Source organism: Artemia franciscana, chromosome 4 (assembly GCF_032884065.1).
Source record: "Artemia franciscana chromosome 4, ASM3288406v1, whole genome shotgun sequence".
Classification (NCBI taxonomy): Eukaryota; Metazoa; Arthropoda; class Branchiopoda; order Anostraca; family Artemiidae; genus Artemia; species Artemia franciscana.
In genome coordinates this window covers 33,963,320-33,988,804 of record NC_088866.1, presented here as the reverse complement: position 1 = coordinate 33,988,804, position 25,485 = coordinate 33,963,320, and the positions used below count along the sequence as shown (strand labels likewise).

Below are 25,485 nucleotides of genomic sequence, written 5' to 3'. Positions count from 1 at the left end.
GAAGATCTTTCCTTGGAGGAATATTTCATGCGGGAAGAGAAATTCAATGAAAAGGGCCCAGGATTTTCTAGCATTACTATTGAAAAAAACCAATGAAAATATAAACATGAAAAAGTTTTTTCAATTGAAAGTAAGGAGAAGCATTAAAACTTAAAACGAACAGAGATTATTACGCATATGAGGGCTCAAAAAATACTTTAGCATAAAGAGCGAGGTATTTAGGAGGAGATAAATACTTCGCTCTTTATGCTGAATTATTTTTAGTAATTATAACTATTTATTCTACGGCCTTTCTGATTCAGGGGACAAACCCCCTCATATATATATATATATATATATATATATATATATATATATATATATATATATATATTATATATATATATATATATATATATATATATATAGAATATAAAATTTTTTTAATAAGTTAATTCTTAAGTTACGTATATTTTTTACTAATAAAAACGTTTGTTAAAAATTAAAAGTTCTAGTTGCCTTTTTAAGTAACCAAAAATTGGAGGGCAACTAGGTCTCCTTCTCACCCCTTATTTTTCAAAATCATCTGATCAAAACTAAGAGAAAGACATTTAGCCAAAAAAAAAATTAATACGCAAATTTAATTTTAATAATTCATGTACGGAGAGCCAAAATCAGACATGCATTAATTCAAAACTTTCAGAAATTAAATAAAAAAACAAGTTTTTTTGAAATGAAAGTAAGGAGCGACATTAAAACTTAAAACGAACAGAAATTACTCCGTATATGAAAGGGGCTTTTCCTCCTCGACACCCCGCTCCTTGTGCTACAGTATTTGTTATTAGGGAGTATACATACATTATTTTGGGGAGGGGGTTTCCATGGGGGATTTCACGGGAAGAATTTTCTATTTGGAGGGAGGTTTCCAGGGTTAACCTTTCCTGGGGAAATTTTAGACGGGGCCAGAATTTATATGTGAAATTTATTTTATTTGTCTTACTTTCCCTTTGGCGACTTCATTTTACATGTGGAGATGTTCCGAGGGAAATTTTCAGTGGTGTTTTAATTCTCTGGAGAATTTTTACGGGGAGCAAATTCCCACAGAAGAAACTTTCCATGGGAAATTATAAAGAGGAGAAATTCTCCTTGGTGAAATTTTCATCAGAAAAAGCTTTCCATGGGGGGGGGGCGGTGTTCCTGAAAAAATTACCACATAGGAGTGGATTCTGACTAGGACCTGAAAAACAATAATAAATTAAATGAAAACAATTCTTTTTTCAAGCGAAAGTATGTTAAGCAGAATTTTTAAATGAAAATATCCTCCGGATATTTTCCTGGGGATGTTCAGCGAGGAAAGAATTATTCGGGAAAATTTTCCTGAGGGGGAACTTTATTTTAAGAAGTTTATTTTGAGTTATTTTTCTTAAAGGTAAGGTGGATTTCTGGCATTATTTGAAAAAACGATAAGAAATTCAAGTGGAAAAAACAAGTTTTTTCAACTAAAAAATAAGGAATTTCATTAATACTTAAAACAAACAGGAATTATTCCGTATATAAGGAGGATGCCTTCCTCCTCAGTACTCCTGCTCTTTATGCTAAATTTTGACGTTTTGTCCCAATTCTTTAAGAAACACTCCTGAAACTCAAGGGCGTTTTAATTAATATCAAAAGTTTTTTTTTATATTAAGCGATTTTACCGTGAAGAGGGGTGCATTGAGGAGATGGCAGCCCCCTCATGTACAGAATAATTTATGTTTTTATTAAGTATTAATGTTGCTCCTCACTTTCAGCCGAAAAAACCTGTTTAAAAAAAATTAATTCTAGTAAGCGTTGGTTCTGGAGGGAGATGATTCTCCAGGCTGAAGCTAAAAGAACTATATGAGATCGACAATGAATCAGGGTAGAATTGAATACTATTACTACTACAACTAACAATTCACCATAGTATCAAGTTGCCTGAGAGCAACACAGTTACGCACGCTCCTCCTCCATCCCAATTTATTCAAAGCCTCACCCTTTATACCCTCCCAGGAAATTTCCGTTTCCCTTGGATCTTCCTTAATGACATCCTTCCATTCCACCCATAGAGGACCTGCTTTCGGTTTATCCCTAGACGATTCACCGAAAAGGGCAATTTTCGCTAATCTGTTATCCTTCATTCGCAGAACGAGCCCAAGCTATCTCAACCTTTCTCTAATTATAGCCATAGAAAGCCTGACTGAACCGCACTTTTTTTCAGCCTACTTTTTGAAATACGGTCAGTCAGCCGGATACCCAAAACAATCCATAGGCAATCTCTCTGGAAATTTATCTAGCAAACGGATGTTTATCTAGTATATCTTCCTCCACTTTTCAGAATTGTATTTCACCACTGTCATCACTGTAGCTTCTAATATTCTAATCCTGGTTTGCTGACTTATTTTCCTATTCTTACAAACTTTTTCCACTGTGAAAAAACACCCTGAGCCTTGGCTATTCTGCTTTTAATATTTTTAATGCTCTCGCCGTCTTTGCTAATAAAGCTACCATGGTACTATTTACAAACCTGATCAGTTTTTTGTTACCCAACGTCACCTTTTAATCTTCTCTCATTCCTAGCTTTAGCGACTTAGTCTTCTTAACCTTAATTTTCAAACCTATTCTAGCACCTTGAACTCACAAAACCTCTAAAACCTCATTCAATTTGCTCAAACTTTCATCTAGGATGCCTTAAAACCTATTCTAGCACCTTGAGCTCACGATACTTCTAAAAGTTTGTTCATTATGCTTACTTTTTCATCTAGGATGCTTAAATCATCAGCACAATCTAAGTTCAAGAAAGTTTTTCCTCCCTATTTGATTCCGTTTTCTCCCACGGCCTTTCTAGTGCTCTTTGAGACAAAGTCCTCCTAAATTATACATTTATTTAAGTGGTCTTAGGGTGATGCGAAGAATTAAAAATTCAGTCCCAAAAAATATTCTAAAAATGATTTATTTTTCTATATTTTGTCCATATATTGGCTACAGATGCTCTATATGGGCAACTAACTTTGTAACATGTTTCAAAAGAGTACAAAAACTTCAGAATAGAGCTGTAAAATTATTATCTGAATTTTATGATTCTGATGAGGTTCCTGCTCATGAGCATTTTAAAAAGAATAAGTTAATGGATGTATCCCAAATTCGAGATTACCAAGCTGCAATTTTCTCGTATAACACATTTGAATCGCCTGCTCACCCCTGCTTTTGAAAATCTTTTTACTTTTAATAGAGACCGTCATGATCATAATACAAGAAAAGCTGATAACTTAACTCATGAGTTTAGGAGTACTACACGGGCATCTTTTTTGATTCGCCATTATGGTCCCCATGTTTGGAATATTTTGCCCGAGGGTGTGAAAAATGTGCCTAGTCTTCCGGCTTTCAAGTCACGGGTAAAGAAGTTTCTTTTATCTCGTGAGTAATTTTGTTGTAAGGCCTATTCCAGGTTGTCATTCTATTCAAGGCATTTCCCTGATTTATTTGCTGTTAATGTTTTTCTGTTAATTTTTCTTTCTGTCTTCTTCTTGTCTTTTTCCTCTTTTTCTTTTTTTCCTTTCTTCCTTCATCAGTTGAGTTTCTTTTGTATTGAGTAGCGTGATATGAACGTGGTTTTAATTTGCTGAGGGTGATAACCTCGCTTGCCCTTACAAGCTTATTGCCTTTCTTGGCAGGCGAATGGCGAATAGTGTTTGTTTTCTTTTCTTAATAAGTGTATATCTCATTAAAATATATAGAGAGGTCCTTCGAAAAAAAAACACAATCGGGCCCAGCACCAGCAAGTCAAAGTCACCACAACTTTATTTTCATTAGTGAATTCATGAAAAAAGTCAACAAGCTTCGTCTCCTCCGAATCCACTTCTCCAAAGACCTCTCTTGTAAAACCCACTTCGATTGGGTAAGACCCACCCGCGGAAGAAAGCTGGGGATCACTCACGCCTTCAAAAACTTCTACCACTCAGCTTGATCATCCCACTCTACAAGTCTTGCATACAATCCATCGCCAAGTACGGACACTTTCTACATGTTTGTGCTCCTAAAATGTTAGTGGCACCGCTCAAAAATATTCGTAATAGGGCAGGTTCAGTCGTTCCTCACGTTTCTCTCCCTTTTGTTATTGACAAGTTTGACATAGCGTCAATAGTTATTTTCTACAAGTATATAAATTCATCTCCTTCTCTAGAGTTTTCTCGTATTGCGTCCCCCCTATTGACCAACCGATAAGACAGATACCAATGAGAATAGCTCGGTCCAATAATCTTGTGGTTCGCACTCCGCAAATAGAGCATTGAAGAACAACATCATTCTACGTTGCATTCCAAAATTGAATGATATTCCTGAGGAAATTATCCCTGAGATTTCCTCTGTTGATTCTTTCAAAAGATGGCTCTAAAAGCTTTATAAAAAAATCTGGCGACAAATCAAATGTTTAGATATGCTTGGTGCCGCGAATTTAGGAAAAAAAGTTCATTCGAAGCACCTTTGTAAGCTGGCTAATAAATCATAAAGTTAATTCGTGCAGCTGCACAATTGCAAGAAGCAATTCTTATTCAAGAAAAAAGGTACGAAAGAAATGTTTACTATCGTACTTTTTAGTTAAATGAAAGCAGTCAGTAAAAATATTCAGTAGTAAATAAATACCCATCGTCTAGCATAGAGCTAGGATGTGACCAACTATGTTGGTTATCTACTATTTCGTTTGGAGAATTACTTTCGGCTTCTCTAAAGATTTCGATAATTGAAAAATACACCCTTTCTACCTCTTCTAAGAAGAAATAAGACGAAATACAAGTTTAGTATTGTTTTTGGCACAAGTGATTTTTTCTTGATATTCTAATATTTAGGTATTTCGTTCTCATGGCGTTAAATTAATAAAATTCGCGTGGGTTTAACTTTTCGGCAAAGATTTTAAAAATGCCGGGAATTAGGATATTTATATTTATTTACCTTCAAATAGTTTATGGTGCAAAACTAAATGTTCCTAGAATTTTATTGCCTGAAGACTCCCAAAAAGCATCTTACTTCAAGCTGGAGGTCTTTGAAGGAGGAAGCTGCTACCAATGGTTAGCAAACATATTTTCATGTTCTTATTTTGCTACTCTTACCCAAATAGCCTAGGCTGAAGGTTATTTGAAAACGAAGAATAACATGAACTGTGTTCTCTAAAAACTAATAATCTTTGATTAGGCTCAAAACCAGGCTTTGTTCTCCTGCTCAGTAACTTCCTTTTAGGTAGGCTATGATATATGCTTGGCTGTTAGCCTACCTTAAGTTGCTCATTCACCAAGATAAAATGGTGTTGAACCTCCTTTAGAAAATATGCTGGTAGTGTTTAAGGTTATGAACTGATATCCTAGTTTAGCCTTCATTCAGCATTAACCTAGTTGACCAGTGCAAGAATGTAGCAATAAGTGACAGTTTTGAAATTATTAAACAAAAGTTAACAACACAGTGATAAAAATATTTTTTTTCAAAATTTGTTTCTTTCTTCTCTTAGTTTTTATTTTCAAAGTACAACAATGTAGGCTAAGTGCTAAAGTATGTAATATTGTCAGTGCTAGTTCTTATTTTCATAACCAGTGCTAATATTGTAATATTGTCAGTGCTAAACTATGACACCAGGCATGTGCACTGGTTTGTCATATCTATATAATTGTTGTAAATAAAAAATTATCTATCTCCTAATTATAATAGAGGTTTAGGTTAGGAAAATGAAACTTTCAGGGATAAATCTACAGGCTAAAGTATGTCCTGGGAAGGTATTTTGAAGTATGTCCTCCACTCCTTCTCCCTCTAGAGGGCCCTGAAATTTGCATAAATGACAGGTCTATACCTATTGAAATTTTGACAAAACAACATTTTACCTTAATTTTCAGTTACCAGTTGCTTTTTCTCTGCCTTTAGTTCTTTCCAAGATAGCAAGAAGTCAATTGACTAGAATTTTACCAAATAGAGACATGGCATTTAAGTCAAATTAAAACTTTTTATGTTAGCTTCAATTTGATATACAATAAAAACATGTTTAGTATCTTTTCTAAATATCCTTATGTCTTTAATTTTAGCTCTTTGAACCTGTGACAGCCATGTGGTAAGTTTTACCTTATCAGAAATACTTCTAACATCAAATAATAAATTTGCCATGAAATATAATTGAAATGATCAATTTCATCTCAAATGGTAAAGCTCATGCTTAATCTATTTTAGCAGAATGAAAGATACAGAATGCCATAACTGTATGGTATCTAAACAAGGATGAGTAAAATTGCAGAAATGCATATTTTTTTTTATATTTGGGATAAAGTTTACTTCTCTTGGACTCTAGGCTTTTGCAGGACAGTTCCTTAGACTTGAGGTAGACTCTTAAAACCAATTTATTTTTGTTGTTGTTGCTGCTAAGATCATATTTTTGTTAATTCTTTCCAGTAGGCTATAGTAAGTAGGGACGGGTGGAGGTGTAAGGTTGAAAATATTTCAATGGATCCTAATTTAGACTAGATTCCTGAGAGTAAATGAAATTTTGAAATAAATGAAATTTTGAAATAGACCCTTTATTATTAAAAACTATGTCTGTTTCCATATTAGTCTTAAGGGTCAAAAAGACTTTTCCAATTTTGATCCTTGATGACCACCTCATTATTCTTATTTTCCTATTGTTAAAATTCCCAGGTATTATTTTTGTCTCAAGCTGTTGATTGAGAGATAAAGAAAGATCTTATTCAATTCCAGTTTTCATGTCTTCTTCTACTGATAACAACTTGTTGCAGTTAAAAGCCATCTGAGGCCTATAAAGCTGTGCAAGCTCCTCTTTACCCCCACTCTGTCCATAAATTTATTGTGGATCCTTCTTTTAGCAGTAGCCAGTGGTGCCAGTTCATGAAAATTTAAAGGGGGGCAAAACATATTTTTCAAAATCTAGAGGGCAATTGTTGTATTTGTAAATGGAAATACCCAAAAAGGCATTTTTCAATGACATACTGTTCAAAATCTAGGTGGGGTTGTTTCCCCCCTCAGTTGACTCCACCAGTTCTTGCCATTACTCAAAAGTACATCCTGCTTTGTCTTTGGTTACTTTGTCTGCTTGATGGCCAAGGAAGTGCCATGTTTCATCATCAGTAAAATATGATGAAACATTCTTAAACTTTCTTACTTTATACATGTAGATAGAAAGTTAATACATGTTCTTGCAGCTGAATCAATAATTATAGATTATGTCTTAAAATAGAGGCAGATATGAGTTGGTCATCAGTCTTTAAAGTACACTTAAGTCTAGATCATTAGCTGTGCTTTACTGAGAATGTATTTTTACTACACTGAGAAAAATATATGTGTTTTCTTTATCATAAAAGATACTATTTAAGTTTCCAGGAAAAAACAAAGAGCTCCTAAAAAAATGAAACTTTTAAAGTTAATTTGGTCATCTGGAAAGGGTGTATACTTTTAAACTTCTTTCCTTGCAACTCTATTTAATTCAGAAGCATGCACAATTGATTATTAAGTAGTAATCTATGTGATCTTTTGGCAATTTTCAAAGCTATCTTTATTATTCAGTAAAGCACAAACAGAATTACCCTTAGGGGGATAGATCATGCACAGTTTTGACCATGGAGGGTCAGAGACAAAGTATAGGCACTGTTGATACAAGATGGTGAAGCACATATACTCTTGTTTGGAAGGGGGTGGGAGGATGGCATAAGGAAAGATTTAAGGGAAATGGAAATTTCATGAGAGGGTGTAAACAGCGTGGCTTTGAATGGATTGAGATGGAGGAGGAGCTTGCAATGCTGTGTTGGACTTAGGTGGCATGGTGCTGCAGTGAGTTGGTATTAGTAGTATGCCCTTCAGTGTATTGTATTTGTAGTTTTGGATGGCCAGTATACATTTACTTACGATTTTTTCCAGGAGATCATCAAGACCAGACATTATTCAAGTAGTAATGAATAAAGATGGCCCAGGTCCAGATTGCTCTCGTTCTGCTATAGTCTCATTATCCCTTTCATCATCCAGCATATCACTGGCACAGCAAAAGGCTGCAGCATTTGTTCTAGCTGCTGGAGAAGGTTAGTTTTTTTTTAGGTTTGAAACTGGTCTTTCAATAGGTTTACATTCAGTATTTGCTAGTATAGGTTAAGAAAATGGTGTGTGCAATTTCATCCAAAATTTGTAAAATAGTGTGTTTCTGAGTACTTAAGAAAAACAAATTCTCTTAGTTGTAGACTTATGGCCTCTCTGAGAGTTCAACTTCATACTGAATCCATTTCCTTCAAAATTCAACATTTATCAGAATCTAATTCTTAGGGATTGTCTAGTCTTGCATCAATATATTTCTTGTTGACCAGCTTTGAATATAGAAATTTTTAGAATTTGGCAAATATGATTATTGAAATGTTAGTGTTTTCTACAAGGCAAGAATTTATTTCTTAAGAGGATGCAAATGCGATCTAACAGTAAAAATATTCAATAGACATTAATAGAGGGAAAGAGGAAGCTGTATATAGTCTTAATCAAAACTCATGAAATACTGTATTTCAGAATACTTAAGAAGTAATTTTTTACAATTTCCTATTGTAGCTCCCTTAGGATACAATCTCTTTCAGATAATCAACTAGAACATGTTTCTGATCAGATATATCAGATATTGCTAAATTTTGTATTAGGATGTTTCATCTAGAGTAACTTGGATTATAGAAATATTTAGAATTTGATAGATATAACATAACTATTGAAACTTTACTATTGCCTACAAAGTAAACATACAAGAGTCCATTTTGGAGGCTCTAATTCAAATTAATTGAGAAGTCTTCTAAAAATGCAGGGAAAACGTATTTAAAATATCAACTGTGTATTTGGTTGTAATAGTAGACTCTTGTACTTAAAATCTAATTAACACTTCAAGAAAATACTTCATTAGCTGACAATATAGCTATAATTTTAACAACAGTAAAGGACAATTCAACTACTTTGCCAGATCTAGCGGTTAGTATGAAATCAGTAGAAAACTGATTAACAGAAACAGAAAAATCTGTGATGGATTCAAATAAGGAAATAGCAGAATTAATGCCACAAGTTTCTGCCTTAGAAGATGAAGTGTTAAATCTGAAGTTGCAAATTTCGATTTTGGCTAGTGAAAATGTGAAGTTAACATCTGAATTGTCTGCAGTTAAGCAAAACCTCCAGTGAGTTGAAAGTAAAGAAACTTGTAAGAACGTGATTTTGGTGATTGATGCAGAATTAGCAAAAAAAGTGTTTGGAAAGGTTGTCAAAGATTGGTTAGAATATGAGCATACTTTTGATTATTCAGTTTTGGAGTTTGAAAGGAGAAAAAATGTATCAAGATTGAAATGGACAATCTCAATTATGCCAGTTTATCAATAAACTGTCAATGCTGAAAAACACTAAAAAAATTAAATAGAAATATTGTTATGAACTTCTCTAATATTTCTGAGTAGTATTTCTAAGTACTTCTGTACTCAGTAGTATACTCTAGCAGTATTTCTGAGTACTTCTCTATTCTGAGTAGATTCCTGACAGCTGTTTAACAAACATAGTGATAAGTAGTGAAGATGTGCTGATGCAAGAATAGCCTATGAATTGTGAAAGTATGGATGAGGGGAGTGAAGTATGACAAAGAATGAATTATTTCATGAATAATGATGTTGGTTGTTTTGTTTTTGTTACTACTTCGGTTATTTTTTTTAATTTAGTGTACTAGCTATCAGATGTGTTTTTTTTCAGCTCATATGTGTTTCTGGACACCCTGTCAAATACCAGACACATTGCTAGCATAATCACTGCTTTGAAACATAAGCACCTCTCAATTCAATTCAATTCAATTTAGTTTCAAAACGGGCAGCAGACAAGCCGAATATCTGTTTAGTCATCAAAACATATATATATATATATATATATATATATATATATATATATATATATATATATATATATATATATATATATATATATATATATATATATATATATATATATATATATATATATATATATATATATATATATATATATATATATATATATATTCTTCAAGGATCCTAGAGAATTTTAAAATGGCCGTACAAATTATTACAAAAACTGATGTGTTTATATTTTTTACTATTTCTTATTTCTGTGTTGATACTATTTCTTGTTTCTTACTCGTGCCTATAGGGGGATGACGGATAAATTCTTCTGCAGAAGAAAAGTTCTTCAAGCATACTGAAGAATTTTAAAATGGACCTAAATATTTTTACAAAAATTGGTGTATTTATATTTTTTGCTATTTCTTATTTCAACGTGCATTTTTCACTTCTTTGTACATTCTATTCCGTGTACACACTATTTTTATTTCATACGTGTGCATGTAGGGGGGGGGGGGGTTACAGATAAATTCTTCTGTAAAAGAAATATCTTCAAGGAGACTGGAAAATTTTAAAATAGACATACATATTTACAAAAATTGATGTGCTTATATATTTTGCAATTTCTTAATTCTGTGCATGTTAATTTTGTGCTTCCTACTAAATAATATTTTTAAGTTCATTTTTGCATCCAGTTCCTTGAAATAGTGATTTGTAGCTTTGTAACGAAAAACCACTTTTAGTTAGATTAATTGAAGCGATTTTGCAGGTGAAACGCTGTACTGTGATGTAGTCGTTAGCACTATTCACAAGATAGAGATATCTGTTCGAACTCATGAAATATACTTAGATGATGTTGGAAAAATTGAAGCTAGAGCATATGATGACCAAGGTATGCTTTCTTGTTACTAATTCGAAAATTTAAAGCAAGCGAACACGCTTGTTAAAAAAGTATTCACTGAACATGAAAAGAAAAGCATTGTAGAAAAAAGCACTATATCCAAAACAAACTATTCCTGATTTTTTTTTTCTCATCAAAATTTCTGCTGACAAGTACAAACGTACAAACTTTTAGGAATTTGCTAAATCAAAACTTAAAAATAGAAAGTATCGGAAGGAATTTTATTGTTGGAAAAACAATTTTAGCTCCAGTTATAAAATTATCACCATCTGTCTATCCATGTTGGAAAAATCATCCTACCATGTATAGAAAAAAATCAACTCTAGGATGTAAAAAGCAAAATTGCTTCATTGCAACTTCTGGAAACCTAAGTAATGGAAACAATTTTGTCTATACAAATTTTATTGCATCTTAGGTACTTTTTATAGTACGTACATTACTCGATTAGAATACAGATGGGTACCAAATCAAAAATTTATAAAACTAAAAAAACTGGGAATTGGCATTCGAGGTCGACTTTTCTAGAATTATTACTAAGAAATCTAGAAGATATGCGGAATTTTGTTCTCTTCTGTCATTTGACATAATTTTTTTCCTTCCATTAGATGGTCTTAGTGGAGGCTCTCTACGAACCTGTGTTTCTTTGCATCAGAAAGTAAAATTTTATCCTAGACAACAAGCCAACACTTTCTGAGACTGAATCTATCTTGCTAGTGAAATCATCATATACGGCTCATCTATTTTCGCTATCAGAGATAGCGAAGAAAGAAAAGAATAAGCTGATATAATATTATTAACTGGACTGTGGAGCGTTCGTAAAGAATTGTTCAAAATTTTTAACATGTTTTTCTTGAAAGGAGTTTTCGAACAGCAGGGTAATTTTGCTCTCAATTTGGGGCTTAGTTGTCTTAGTTATATTGTCATGATTTGTGTCTTGCATCTATGCTATCGAAAATATAACCTTGATGCATTTTTCTAGGAAATGAATTTTCCACTTTGAATGGATTAGCAATGGAGTGGCATATTGAACCAACTAACAAGATGGAATCCGATGCCATCCGAATTGTCAGCTTTGAAGATTCCAAGTATGATGCCAGTCAATCGGTTGAAAAACTGGAAAAGTCAGGCAAGAGGGGTGATACTATTCTCATTGAAGGTATGAAAACTGGATCCGCCAAAATTTGTGTCCGCTTTGAAGACCCTCTTTTGAAGGTAAGATTATTTCTTTTTTTTTTATTCGAATGAGTTTGAAAAAAAACAGCAAAAAACAATTGTGCAGGATCAGAAACTCCCACAAAGAAGAGTGCCTTCACCCATCCTCTTTTAGGGGGGTGATAGCCTAGAATTTTAAAAGTAGTTCTTTATAAAATGTTATATATTTGAAATCTATAGAGAAAGTAGATGTTATTTAAAACTGTTTAAAAATTACTTATGTAATTACGTATAGTAATTTGTGTGTAAAATGAAGCTATTAAACCTTAACAGAAAAATTTGAGCAAGATTCTAGAACCTTTTCTAACCAAAATGTGTTTGTTTTTCCTTGTAAGCTCCAAACATTGTACAGTGGGAGAGGTCTGAAATTTTTCATATTTTGGTATGACGAATTACAATAGTACATATACTCCTAGCTCTACAGCTAATCACTGAACACTGCCTCAGTTTAGATCTTGCTTTGAGGGAGTGAAGACCTATAGTGCAAACTTCTTGTGCAGTGACTGTGATTTTTAATTTTATTAAGTGAAAAGTGAAACATAACAGTTGCAGTATATAACTGTGATTTCCATTAAATGTTTTTTAACAAAACTATTTAGTTTTGAAGTAAAGATGCACCTTTTAATTTTGGAAATCAACAAAAGTCAATTTTCTCTGACTCAGTGATTGTGTAAAACTAAGTGAATAGGCTAGTTACAGGTTGTACCTATTTTTCTTCTTGGACTTTAAAATGGGGTAAGCGGAAATCAAAATGGCAAATCCTCAAGCTTCTAGCATTGGACTATTTAAACAATCACTGTTTCAGTTGACTGTTTCAGTTGACTGTATTTAAGTTGACTGTTTTCAGACAACTTATACACCTTCCAAAAAATTACGATCTGTATCAGAATTAACCGAGGAAGAAAAAGAATTAATTCAACTTAGATCTGGAATCGATTTAATTGAATTTAAAAATGTTTGTTCCCATCACAGCTACTACTTTCTCAATTGTTTGAAAAATATCAAACAGTATGCAAAGATCCATTAAAAAACACAAAAAGCCAATAAAAAGTCACTAAGAAGTGTATCTTTAAGTTTTTCAAAACAGTTGTGTGAAAAATTTTTTTTTATTAAACCTGGACAAAAGATATGCCCTTCATGTCAAAACTTCTGTGAAGAAAAAACTAAAATCACTGAAAGTGAATCTGATGACGAACTAATGATTGAATTGGATTCATTCGAATCTAGAAATGTCTCCCTTTCACAAACAAATGCAGCCTTAGATGATTTGGGTTTAACTCCATTTAAACTTCATAATTTGTCATCACATAGTAAGGGATCGTATTACGAAAGAAAAGTTGAAAAAGTAACAAAAGAAGCAAAGAAAAAAATCTCCAAAGCTCTAGATTATGACATTGAAATGTCAGAAGACGAAAAAGAAGACAAGAAATTCTTATCAAAAAAGCAGAAGATTTTGATAAGCTCGTGGGCCTTTTGAAAGAAAAACTTATGTCTGTTGGGAGATCCCAAAAAGTCCAGATTCTGACTTTGGTGCCAGAATCATCGAGCCAGAAAAAAGTTGCTACAGAACTTCAGGTGACCGAATATATGGTAAAACAAGCAAGAAAACTTGAACGAGAGAAAGGTATCCTAGCTATCCCTGACCCTAAAAAAGGTAACACACTCTCCGAAAACACAGTTAAACTTGTCACAGACTTTTACCAAAATGATGAGAATTCAAGAGTTTTACCCGGAGCAAAAGATAAAGTGAGCATTAAAAAAAAATATCTATATGCGAAAAAGACTTATTCTCAGTAATTTGAGAGAGCTTTACTCGTGTTTTGAATGGGAATGCCCCGACTTGAAAGTAGGATTCTCGAAATTTTGCAGTATAAGACCAAAGTGGTGTGTCCTTGCTGGGTCAGCAGCTACCCGTTCAGTATGTGTATGGAGCATACACCAGAATATGAAATTGTGACTAGATGCTGTAAAAATCGAAGAAAGTTACAAAGATTTGATCAAGATGTTGGTTTGTAATGTTGAAAACAGTGAGTGTATGCTACGCCATTGTGACAACTGTCCGTCTGATGATGATTGAATACTTAACTGCAAAATTGAGCGAAGATTATGATTTAGAAGAAGAAATAATTATAAGCCAATGGGTTAATACTGATAGGACAGAAATGGTTAAGCAATCAATCAGCGTTTAAGGCTTTATTTCTTTACTGAACGAATCTGTAGAAAACCTAATCCCACATTCATATATTACAAAATCACAGTCTAAAACTTTCAAAAAACTGAAAGTAGATCCGCCTTTGAATACAGAAATTGTAGTAATGGATTTCAGTGAAAATTATTCTTACATCATTCAAAATGAAATCCAAAGTTATCACTGGAACAGAGGTGGATGCACAATTCATCCAGTTGGACTCTACTTGAAAAAGGATGATAAAGTTTTAATTTCCAACCATTGTTTCATAAGTGATGACTTACAACATGACACTTGTTTTGTGAATTACATACAAGAACAAATTTCGAAATGGCCGAAAGAAAATCATCCCAAAATAAACCAAGTTCATTATTTCACTGACGGCTGTGCTGGTCAATACAAAAATAGAAATAGTTTCAAAAACCTAACAAACCATCATGAAGACTTTGGAATGAAAGTCGAACATTCATTCTTTGCAACAAGCCACGGGAAATCAATATGTGATGGCTTGGGAGGAACTGTTAAGGGAATTTTGAGAAAAACCAGCCTTCAACTTTCAGATGAAAATCAAATCAAGACAGCAACTGCAGTTTATGACTTCTGTAAAGTCAACATTGAAAAAATAAACTTTCACTTTATTGACAAAAAAATGCTGAAGCTTTCAGGTTGTAGTTAGCGTCACGATTTTTAACCACCAAGACTATTCCCGGTACTAGGAGTTTCCATTATTTCAAACCATTAAATACATATGAAATTGAAATAAGGAGGGCTACTGATAGTCCTAATCCTACTCTAATGTTTTCTTTTGATTCTGCTACGGATTGGGTCTGCATTCAACCATCTTTAAACGATTATGTGGCTGCAAACTACGATTTAAAGTGGTACTTTGGACTCGTTAAAACTGTTTCATAAAGAAAAAGATGCTGAAATTCTTTTTCTTCACCCTCCAGGACCTGCTGCCAGCTTTTACTGGCCTCAAAGAGGAGACTTGTGCATAATACCTTTGGAGCACATTAACAGTACAGTTGATGCACCGCAATCAAGTAGCACTGGCAGAATGTGTTATTTCAAAAAGTGTTGGATGAAGTGGAAAAAGTATAACAAGCAGAACTAATAATTGCTGTAAAAGTTATTGATTCTTAGACTTCAGTTTTTATTTATTTCACATTTATTAAATGTAAGTAAACCGCAAATTTATAATTCCTTAATAATATTTTACTTTTTGGAATATTAACTAAACATGTGAAAAAGCAATACATCTTTTTTGTTTATCTGTTAGCCTATGTATCTAGGAGTATGTAAAAAAAATATGAACACTTTACTAGATCTGAGACCTGAGATATTCCAATTTTAGAAAATCCCGAAAACGGTTTACAAATAAAAAAAAGTTCTGATTATAATATTTTTATTATTTTTTGGAGATGAGATAGGTTAGTGAATGTATTTTTCTTTATTTTAAATATATTAGTTAAATATTATGCAAAGTTTCATGGTGATATTTCAAATAGTTTTCAAGATATTAATTTTTTAAGCTACAAGTTACATTGCAAGACGCGAAATCCGAGGCCTAAAATCGCGTTATATTAATAAAATTAAAAAATTTGTAGAAAAAAAAACTATAAGAGACAGATCAAAATAAAATTTGGTATTTATCAATAGGATAGCAAATGCAACAATTGTGCCAAGTTTCATCAAAATCTAAAGAGGTGGGCGTCATGACCTGGTTGACTTGACATGGAATGACCCAAGAATGATTCGAATATTTGAACTTATAATGCCTATATGATCCTGTATTTGTTCTCTTCCAATTTCTAAACGACAGTATTTTCATATAGTTATTTGCTACTGTACACTCATTTGAGTGTAAAACTGGAACCGTTTGACACTCTAAAGGTAGGACAAGTCCAAGGGCGAAACTTCTCCAGTATCCTGAAATCTTTTCCAGCCAAAATGTGCTCGTTTTTCTTTTAAACTCCAAACATATAATATAATTCAGGGGTTACCGTTTGACATTTTTTTTTTATAATTTAGTATTTGAAACGAGAAAATAAAAAAATAATTCCAACATATTGGAAATATAATGGAAATAACACGTAAAAAATAACAAAGAATAAAGTAAATTTTATTTTTTTATTTTATTTTCTTTATTTCCCTCATAAAATGAGGAGTACGCTACAATATAATATAAAGAAAAAACAACTGATAACACAATCAAAACGTATCAAATATTGATCGAACACTTAAAAAAAAAAAAAATATAAAGGAAATAACACGTAAAAAATAACAAAGAATAAAGTAGATTTTATTTTTTTATTTTATTTTCTTTATTTCCCTCAAAAAATGAGGAGTACGCTACAATATAATATAAAGAAAAAACAACTGATAACACTTACAATCAAAACGTATCAAATATTGATCGAAAAAAAAAAAAAAAAAAAAAAAAAAAAAAAAAAAAAAAAAAAAAAAAAAAAAAAAAAAAAAAAAAAAACTTGCTATAAATCATGAAGAGCCAGAACTGTTACTAAAAAACGGAAATAAGTTGTGGCCTAAAAGGCTAATTTTCGCCCTATCTTCAAATGTTTTATATTTTTTCTTTATACAGACTACAGGATCCTTCACATTAAGCTTTAAAACAATCTCAGTGTTACTAAAAGAAAGGGGGAAACCAAGTAAAAATTTACAAAATTTAAAATAAGCAACTTTAATGGGCGAAAGATCAGAAGGTCTGAAATTTCGGAAGAGGAGGGACGGGAACAATACGTGAGGCAGAGCAACAGCGCTATACATACGACCAAGGACGTCCCGACGGTAAAGACCCGAAAACGAATTAAAAGACCAAATGCCTTGCGTAGTTTCAACTGAACATGCTGAACCAGGACTGGTTTGAAATCTCTTTTCGAAGCAGCATAAGGTAATCCCAAATCAGTGACTATTGGCGACGACTGAAAAATAACACCATTGCCGCAATCGAGAGTCGCCCTGACATTATCCTCTAAACAATTTACAACAAAAAATTGACATTTTTCAAAACTGATAGAAAGGCCCAAACCTTTTAAACAATTAATTAAAATATTAAAATTAGAAACAAGACTAGACTTGGACCGGCTTAGAAGGATAATGTCATCAGCATTTGCAATGTAAGACAGATTTCGAGATAATGAAACAAACGAGCAGGAAAGAGAATTAAGGGCAGTAGCTAAACAAGAATTGAATATATAAGGAGAAATAATTCCTCCTTGTCTAATTCCTCTACCCACTTGAATTAATTTGGACTGAGATGAAGACGAACTCGGACAGATACAGATCTTTAAACCAGAATACCAAGAGCGAAGGACTCGTATGACAGCTAGGGGCAATCCAGCATGGATTAAAGTGAGCAGAGCGGATGCATGAGAAATGTTATCAAAGGCCCCTTTGATATCAATCAAGAGGGCGTATAGCGGTTAACCAGAGATTGAATAAGAATGACCAAAGCGGTTGACCAAATGAATAAGAATAAATGAATAAATAAAAAATAACTAAAAATATTATTTTATTGAATAATTAAACAAGTAAAATAACACATAACCCAATATATTTTCTCTATCGGTTGCCAAACGCCCGCATTTTCTGGTAGAAATTACTGATGATTTGCCCTGTAAGACATGTTTTCGCTAGTGCTGCCTCTTTACTCTCTTTTCTTCTTAAAAACTCGTAATAAAAGTAGTAGTAGAACCAAAAGAAATGGAGCATTGAAGAACCCAATTGAGCTATGGCCTAAGCTTTGATCACTGGCAGTGATCCACAATTTATTAAAGATAACAATGTAGCAATTTACTAAAGATAATCAGCTAGCATTGACAAGTTATTCACCACTGGTCTCAGTCTTGTGAATGAGGATTCATGTGAAAGAAAAAAGGCCGACTCTTGCAAAGATCCAACCAGGTAACTGAGACCAAAACAAACCGTTCTGAATAAGTAGTTCTGTGCTAAATCATTTGGATTCCAGCCTTTCACCAGAGTATATACATATACATACGAGTATTTAAAAGCAAATCAAATAGTGGCTATTTGATGATTATACACCGTTTGACATTTTCTTTTAATATTATCAAGTATTTGCTTTATTTTGTATTTAGGTTAGTAGTTGCCTTATATTTTGACTTTTTTTATGCATGAATTAAATTATGCTCTCTCAGAGCCCGTGTTAAGTCTTTTGGGATGAAAATAGTTTGGAAGTAACGTTTGTATGGCAGCGAATTGTTTAATGTCAGTGGCATTAATGGGAATGAGAAATTGTTTAGAATTATTAAGAAATAAGTTATAAATTGTTGTATCGTTGAATATATCCTATCAGTTGTTATTATGATCTATAAAGAAAAAAGAATTATTATAATGTATCAGCAAATATGTTAAATTTTGGAAAAGGTCCTGCTGGTGGGGCTGAAATTTTCTCCTTAAAGCTTCATGATTCTGTGGCTTGTGACAAAACTTCATGAGACATATTTATAAATGTGACATCAAATAAAATCTTACTACGATAATTCACAAAAGGCTTTGAGTTAGACTTTTAAACCCGTCTCCTTAAAATAATATCTGATCTTTTGAACGAAATCACAAAGGAATTGAAGACAAGCAAAATAGATCATTTGTATGAAAATAACTGTACATGCAATAATTGTTTTCAAGGAAACGAAGATGATGTACTATAAAAGCCAACTTATTATTAAGTTTTATAACAACCTAAAACTTTGGGATGCATGTATCTTATTTGAGTGCATTCCTTCGTATTTGCCAATTTTGTTTCTTTTCTTATAGGAGGTACCTTCGGGTGAGGTCAGAATGACAGTGATAGCCAATATCGCTTTAGATCCACCAAGAGTGTACCTTATGCCTGGATCTTCGGTAACTTTTCAAGTTATTCAGTTTAAACATGGGCGGTTACATCCATTGCCAATGATTGAAGCACAGCAGTATCTTCTTAGAATGTCAAATAGCAGTGTGGTAGCAGTCTCAGACCCAACTTCGTTTAAGGTTACTGCTCTTACAACTGGAGAAACTCAGGTAAGAATATGAAACATAGTTGATAATTGGATGCTTGGAACGTAACTCCCGAAGTGCCCCTACTTTAGCTCTGGAAGGGAAAAGGAGACGTGGAGAGTAAAAGTCTATGGAAGCAATAAGAATGTTCGTTCTGAATAATCCTTGGGAATGAGTAATTTTGAAGATATTTTGGCAAAAGCCCTGAAGCGGACTTTTTAAGAGTTTGTGTGCAAACCTTCAGTGTTATAAAAGACTTATCTCAATTGACGCAAACGTCTGTGATGAATCCGCAGATTGTAATCAAGTCGTATCTTTTCAAACTTTGTTTGGAGTATAAAATAACGAATTGTGGAGTATAGATTCAATTTGTTAATTTTGAGAGTCGAATCTCAGACTTTTAATCCGCGATTAATTTTTTCTTGGAATGTTGCTAATTTGCATAGTTTTAACTTAAGCGGATAGCGCGTAAAAAAAAAAGAACGATAAGCAAAGTCTCTCCAGTTTTGTGAAACAAAAGATTGGTCAACAAACATCACAATATTCTGATAGTGTTTCCATAGTTACCAGGCCCTTTATCTTGATCATCTATACATAAAGTGTAGTTCCTGTTTTTTAACCATATCTCTTATAAATCCATACCACTCTATCAGCAGGGAGTAGGGAGGAGCTCTATGTAGCAGCGTTATGAGATAGGTATCGGCTAGCCAAACCGAATTTTTGTTCGAAAGCTCCATTTTGGCGTTGCCCTTGTCTCTTATGCTACTGCATAAGATAAACAAAAGCTCAGATTCCAACCGATTTGGTGATAGGTTCATGGTTTGACTAATACATACCCTTAATTCAAATGTACAAAACTATAAAACTGTCTGATCCCCGTGAACTATGATTCGAATCTTCATCTCGTCAAGGTAGTTTTGTCTAGATTTAGTCTCCTAGCATCATCCAGCAGCACCCATAGATCAGCAAGACGTACTGATTTTGATATCTTCCATATGATGATACCTCCGTGGCTATTGTGTCTAGTGCTTTTGAAATTGTATCTAGTACTTTTGATGAGGTTTTTTTTTAAACTATGCAAGATTTTGATTAAGACCATATCATTTCATATATTACAGTCATAGTTAAAGAACATTTCTAATTCAGTATTTTGATCACTGTTAAGCCTCATTTTATTGTCATTACACTAAATTTCGTTTTGCTACTGACCATTAAGGATCGCTTACTATTTTTCTTATTATTCCCAATTTCCCACCAGTCACCTATGAAAATCACTGCTGCATGTATGACAAAATTATGTGCATACCTTTCAAGATAAATTATTAGCTACGTCTAAGAAAAACAAATAGTATATTTAAATATAATAATACAAAATAGAACATCGTTTAACTCTTGCAATTTGGTAAATTTGAAGCACTCATTTTTGCTTTGAAGAATGTAGCCTCATGGTGAATATCCAAAATTACTTTTTCTCTGCTTGGATTCAGTTAGCTTTGCGAGTCAGCTTTTTTGGTCTTATCCAAGCTATGATGGTAAAAGTTAGGTTAGATTATGTTGGATTAGATTATATTATGCCAAATTTGGTTATATATATATATCAGAAATGGGTTAGAAACCTAACCTAATCAAACCTAACCTAACCCGTCATCATCAAACCTTGCATTAAATAGGAAAAGTTGACTGGCTACGCTGACTAAATTCAAGGAGGAAAACAGCTATTTTGGACATTCACTGGTAAATGTCGACATTCATGAATTTCGAATATCCACAGTAGCATAGCTATTTCATAAACTTGGTCAGTTTGGATAGATTTCTTTAGATATCTTCTTCCATATGTATAAATGCTCATCGCCAGGAACCATTAAATGCCCTAGATCACCAGGATTCACCATGTATTGATCTTGAAGTGAAAAGTCAGGATCACACTTGTTACAATACAGTGTATCTTCACTCTCATTCTCTTTGTAGAGTCAATTAGACTTTTCATTCATATTATGAGACTCATGCTCATATGCTTACTTGATGCAATACTACTACTACTACTACTAAAAACTCACTGCAGCACCAAGCCGCCTGAGGCCAACACAGCCACGCACGCTCATCCTCCAACCTAATCTATTTAAAGCCTTCCTCTTTACACCCTCCCAGGAAGTTCCCATTTCCTTTAAATCTTTATTTATGACATCCTCCCAACCCAGACAAGGACGACCTGCTTTCCGTGTAGCCCTAGACGGTTCGCCAAAAAGGACAATCTTCGGTAATCTGTCATCCTTCATCCGTAGAACGTGGCCTAGCCATCTCAACCTTTCTTTCATTATAGCCCCAGAAAGCGGGATTGAACCACACTTTTCGTACAACCTACTGTTTGAAATACGGTCAGTCAGCCGGGTACCCAGAACAATCCGTAGGCAATTTCTCTGGAAAACATCTAGTAAATTTTCATCTGCTTTTCGGAGTGCCCATGCTTCAGAGCCATATTTGACCACTGTCATCACTTCCAATATTCTAATCTTGGTATGGAGACTTATATTTCTATTCTTCCAAACTTTTTTGACTGTGAAAAAAAACCTGAGCCTTAGCTATTCTACTTTTAACATCTTCACTGCTCCCATCATCTTTACTAATAATACTACCAAGGTAACTGAAGCTCCCAACCTGATCAATCTTTTCGTTACCTAATGTCACCTGTTCAGTGACTTAGTCTTCTTAACATTAATTTTCAAGCCTATTTTAGCACCCTGAACTCGTAAAACCTCTAAAAATTCCTTCATTTTGCTCACACTTTCATCTAATATGCTTAAATCATCAGCATAATCTAAGTCCAGGAGCGTTCTTCCTCCCCATTTGATTCCATGGTCTCCAATTGCCTTTCCTGTGCTCCTTAAGACGAAGTCCATCAAAATGATCCATATAAAGGGGGATAGAACACAACCCTGCTTAACTCCTGATTTAATACAAAACCAGTTGCTAACCTCATTTCCTACCTTAACCACAGCAGTATTATTCTCGTACATAGCGCAAATCACTTTAATGTATTTTTCTGATATACCATATAACGATAAGACCTTTGTTAACGCTGTTCTATCAACAGAATCGAAAGCTTGCTCATAATCGATAAAACTAAGGACCAAAGGTGTTTGACGACGAAGGGACTTCTCAATTATTAACCTAAGAGTGAAAACATGGTCGACACATCCTCTACCTTTTCTAAAACCGCATTGTTCTTCCCTTAAAACTTTGTCTACAGCATGTCTCAGTCTAAAAAGTATCATATTACTCAGTAATTTGCTACCTACAGAAACCAGACTAATACCTCGATAATTACGACACTCACTCTTGTCACCTTTCTTATACAGTGGTTTAATTAAGGTTTTCCTAAAATCCTTGGGTACTTCCCCTTTTTCAAAAATCATGTTCATAATCTTCAGTAGCTTATTCCTAACCTCAGAGCCACCATATTTAAGAAACTCATTAATCATACTATCAACACCTGGGGCCTTATTATTTTTTAATCCTTTTAGTACTGTCGCTAATTCTTCTTCACTAAACAAATCTTCCTTCACATCCAAGGTATCACAAACTTTTTCATTTTCATCTATATCTTTTCCTGCAACTGTATCTCCGTTTAGCACATTCTCAAAATGTTCCACCCATCTTTTTTAACTTTTTCCTTATCACTAATTGTGGCCCCATTTCTATCTTTAACTGGGACTAGTCCGGATTGGCTACTCCCTTTCAATTTATTAACATGCCAGTATAATATTTTACTATTATGCCGTCTAGCCGCATCTTCCAGATCCTCAGCAATTTTATCCATCGCCTCCACTTCACATCTCCTTAGTTCATATTTTAATGCTTTCTCCACTTTCTTTACATTCCTTTTGTTTTCATACGACCTATCACTCAGATAATTCTTATACAAACCCCTTCTACTCTCTATTAAACCTAAAGCTTTTTTACTAATATTCCTAGTTGCAGTCTTAGCACTCTTCCCTAGGACACCATCAGCAACTTCACAAATTGTTTTTCTGAAATTATTCCATCCATCTTCCACGTTGTCAAATTTTAAACCCTCAAGCTTAGTACTCAACTGTTCCTGGAATTTTTTTCTCAAATTTTCATCCTGAAGTCTGCCAACATCATAACTTTCCGGGAGGGAGTTACCCTTCCGAAATTTCAGCTTTAAATTAACCTTAGACACTACTAGATGGTGATCTTTACTTTTAACATCAATAACGGCACTCCTATACACCCTAGTATCTTGTATTGATCCTGCTAGTCTTCTATTTACAATAACATAATCAATAAGGTTTGCTGTCTTACCATCACTTGAATACCATGTCAACTTATGGGCCATTTTGTGACCAAACACCGTATTGGTTATAACTAGGTTGTTATACCTACAAAATTGCAAAAGCATATAGCCATTACTGTTTTCTTTTCCTACACCAAATTTACCTAGGCTAGGATACCATCTATCCCTATTTCTACCAACCTGGGCATTAAAATCTCCTAGCAAAAACACCATATTTCTACTGGTACCCTGTCTATTTGCTCCTGTAACTGTAAGTAAAATTCATCTGAGTCACTAGTATCTCCATCAGTTGGTTCAATGGGGGCATATACTACTATAACTGATACCCTAAACTTTTTAGTCATAAAATGAGCATTTAGTATTCTATTATTAATACCTTCCCAGCCTAAACAAGACTTAGCAGCTTCCTTATTCATCATGAGCCCTACTCCCTGTCTATGTACCCCATCCTTCCTGCCTGAGTAAACAAATTCTATGTCACCTAATTTCATGCTTCCCACCCCTGGGATATGAGTTTCTGAAACTCCTATTAAATCCAGTTCAAACTGTCTGAATTCGTCAATCAAAATGTCGATGCGATAGTCATTTTTTAACGTCGTAACATTCCAAGTTCCAATTTTCATATTCTTTAAATCTTTGAAATTATTTTGGCCTCAAGAAAAGCAGTGATCCCGTATACCAGTGCAGGATGGGGACCAACATATCTTCTCAAGTCTTCACCGAAGCGCTTAAGCCGGCTTAGAACTGGACAGCAAGAAGTCCCTGGGACCTCCAGTAAGTTGGAGGTTTTGTGCAATCCTGGGCCCATCTTGGTCACAACATGGTTTTCAGCACTTGGCGATGCTCTTCTATCAACAAGAGTCGAATCCTGCACAGACAGTCCCAAGCCTATTACCTCCGACTCATTATATATTCATGCCTACAAATATTATGCTACTACGGGCAGGCAGCCCATAGTAGATAAATTAGCTAGGAAGAGGTTTTTCAGCCCGAAAACGCCCATCAAAACAAACCAAGACCAGAAAATTGTCCAATAATCAGAATCCCGTACGAGTGCTGTGTTGTTTACTAGGCTATAATTTCCTCGAGGGGCGCCACTCCTCAAGTGGGAAAAATTGACCGCAAGTTTCCCAGTCTTGCAGGTACCCCGAAAGGGTCGAGGCAGCCCTTTACAGAGGCCGTTGTCCATAAATCTGGATCTTACGCCCTTCCGCAGTTGTCCTCCTATAGAGGATCCTCCCACGATGGTGTTCTGCTTCACCATGCAATTTAACCCATTACTGGGAGAAGGTTTGTAACTCATCTGACGTGTGAACAGGGCAGTTGGCCCTGCTGAGTGTACATTTGAGGGGCCTTCTTCCTCCTCCACCTGCAATTATGACCCCCAGGGGAGGGTTTCCCAGTTTCTATTATGGGCCCCACTGGGACAAGGTCCTACTTGGTCTAAGCCTCCTATGGAGCTAGTCTACCTATCTATAGGGCATTCCCCTATCTGTTGTCCTCCACCAAAACCTAGCATGATTATCTAATAATTAACTAACTAATGCAACTAATAAATAGTTGCAGTAAATTGCAACTTTACTTTAATTTAGACTATAAAGTAAAGGTGGGGTTCTTCTTACTGCCCTCCCATTGCATTATGTTGTAGTAAAATAGGGATGGTCCAAAAAGCCATTGCTATTTTTTGGAATCCTAAAGAAAAGTAATCTTCCTTAAAAGAGGTGTTTTACCCTAGTATTAAATGAATAAACAAGTTTTTTTCAACTGTAAGTAAGGAGCAACATTAAAACTTAAAACAAACAGAAATTATAATGCATATGATTTGAGCTGCCCCTCCCTCAACCCCCCAATCTTTACGCTAAAGTGAATTTCTTTAAATGCTTCTCGTTCTAATCAATGTCCCTTTTTTGAGTAATTTTTCCTAAAGAATCGGAACAAAAAGTCAAACTTTAGCGTAAAAAGTGAAAAGTAGAGTGAAAAGTGAAAAGCAAACTTCAAAGTA

General features: G+C 34.1%; 1 protein-coding gene across 1 annotated transcript in view; it reads left to right on the top strand.

The window, feature by feature from the left end:
* Nucleotides 1-4,861: 4,861 nt before the first annotated feature.
* Nucleotides 4,862-25,485, top strand: part of LOC136026337 (nuclear pore membrane glycoprotein 210-like) — a gene marked incomplete in the record, with an annotated part of 122,795 nt that continues 102,171 nt past the window's right edge. The window contains 5 exon segments of the mRNA XM_065702771.1: nt 4,862-5,060; nt 7,897-8,054; nt 10,618-10,740; nt 11,729-11,961; nt 18,947-19,192. Of these exon segments, the coding sequence (XP_065558843.1) occupies nt 4,912-5,060; nt 7,897-8,054; nt 10,618-10,740; nt 11,729-11,961; nt 18,947-19,192 (909 nt within the window).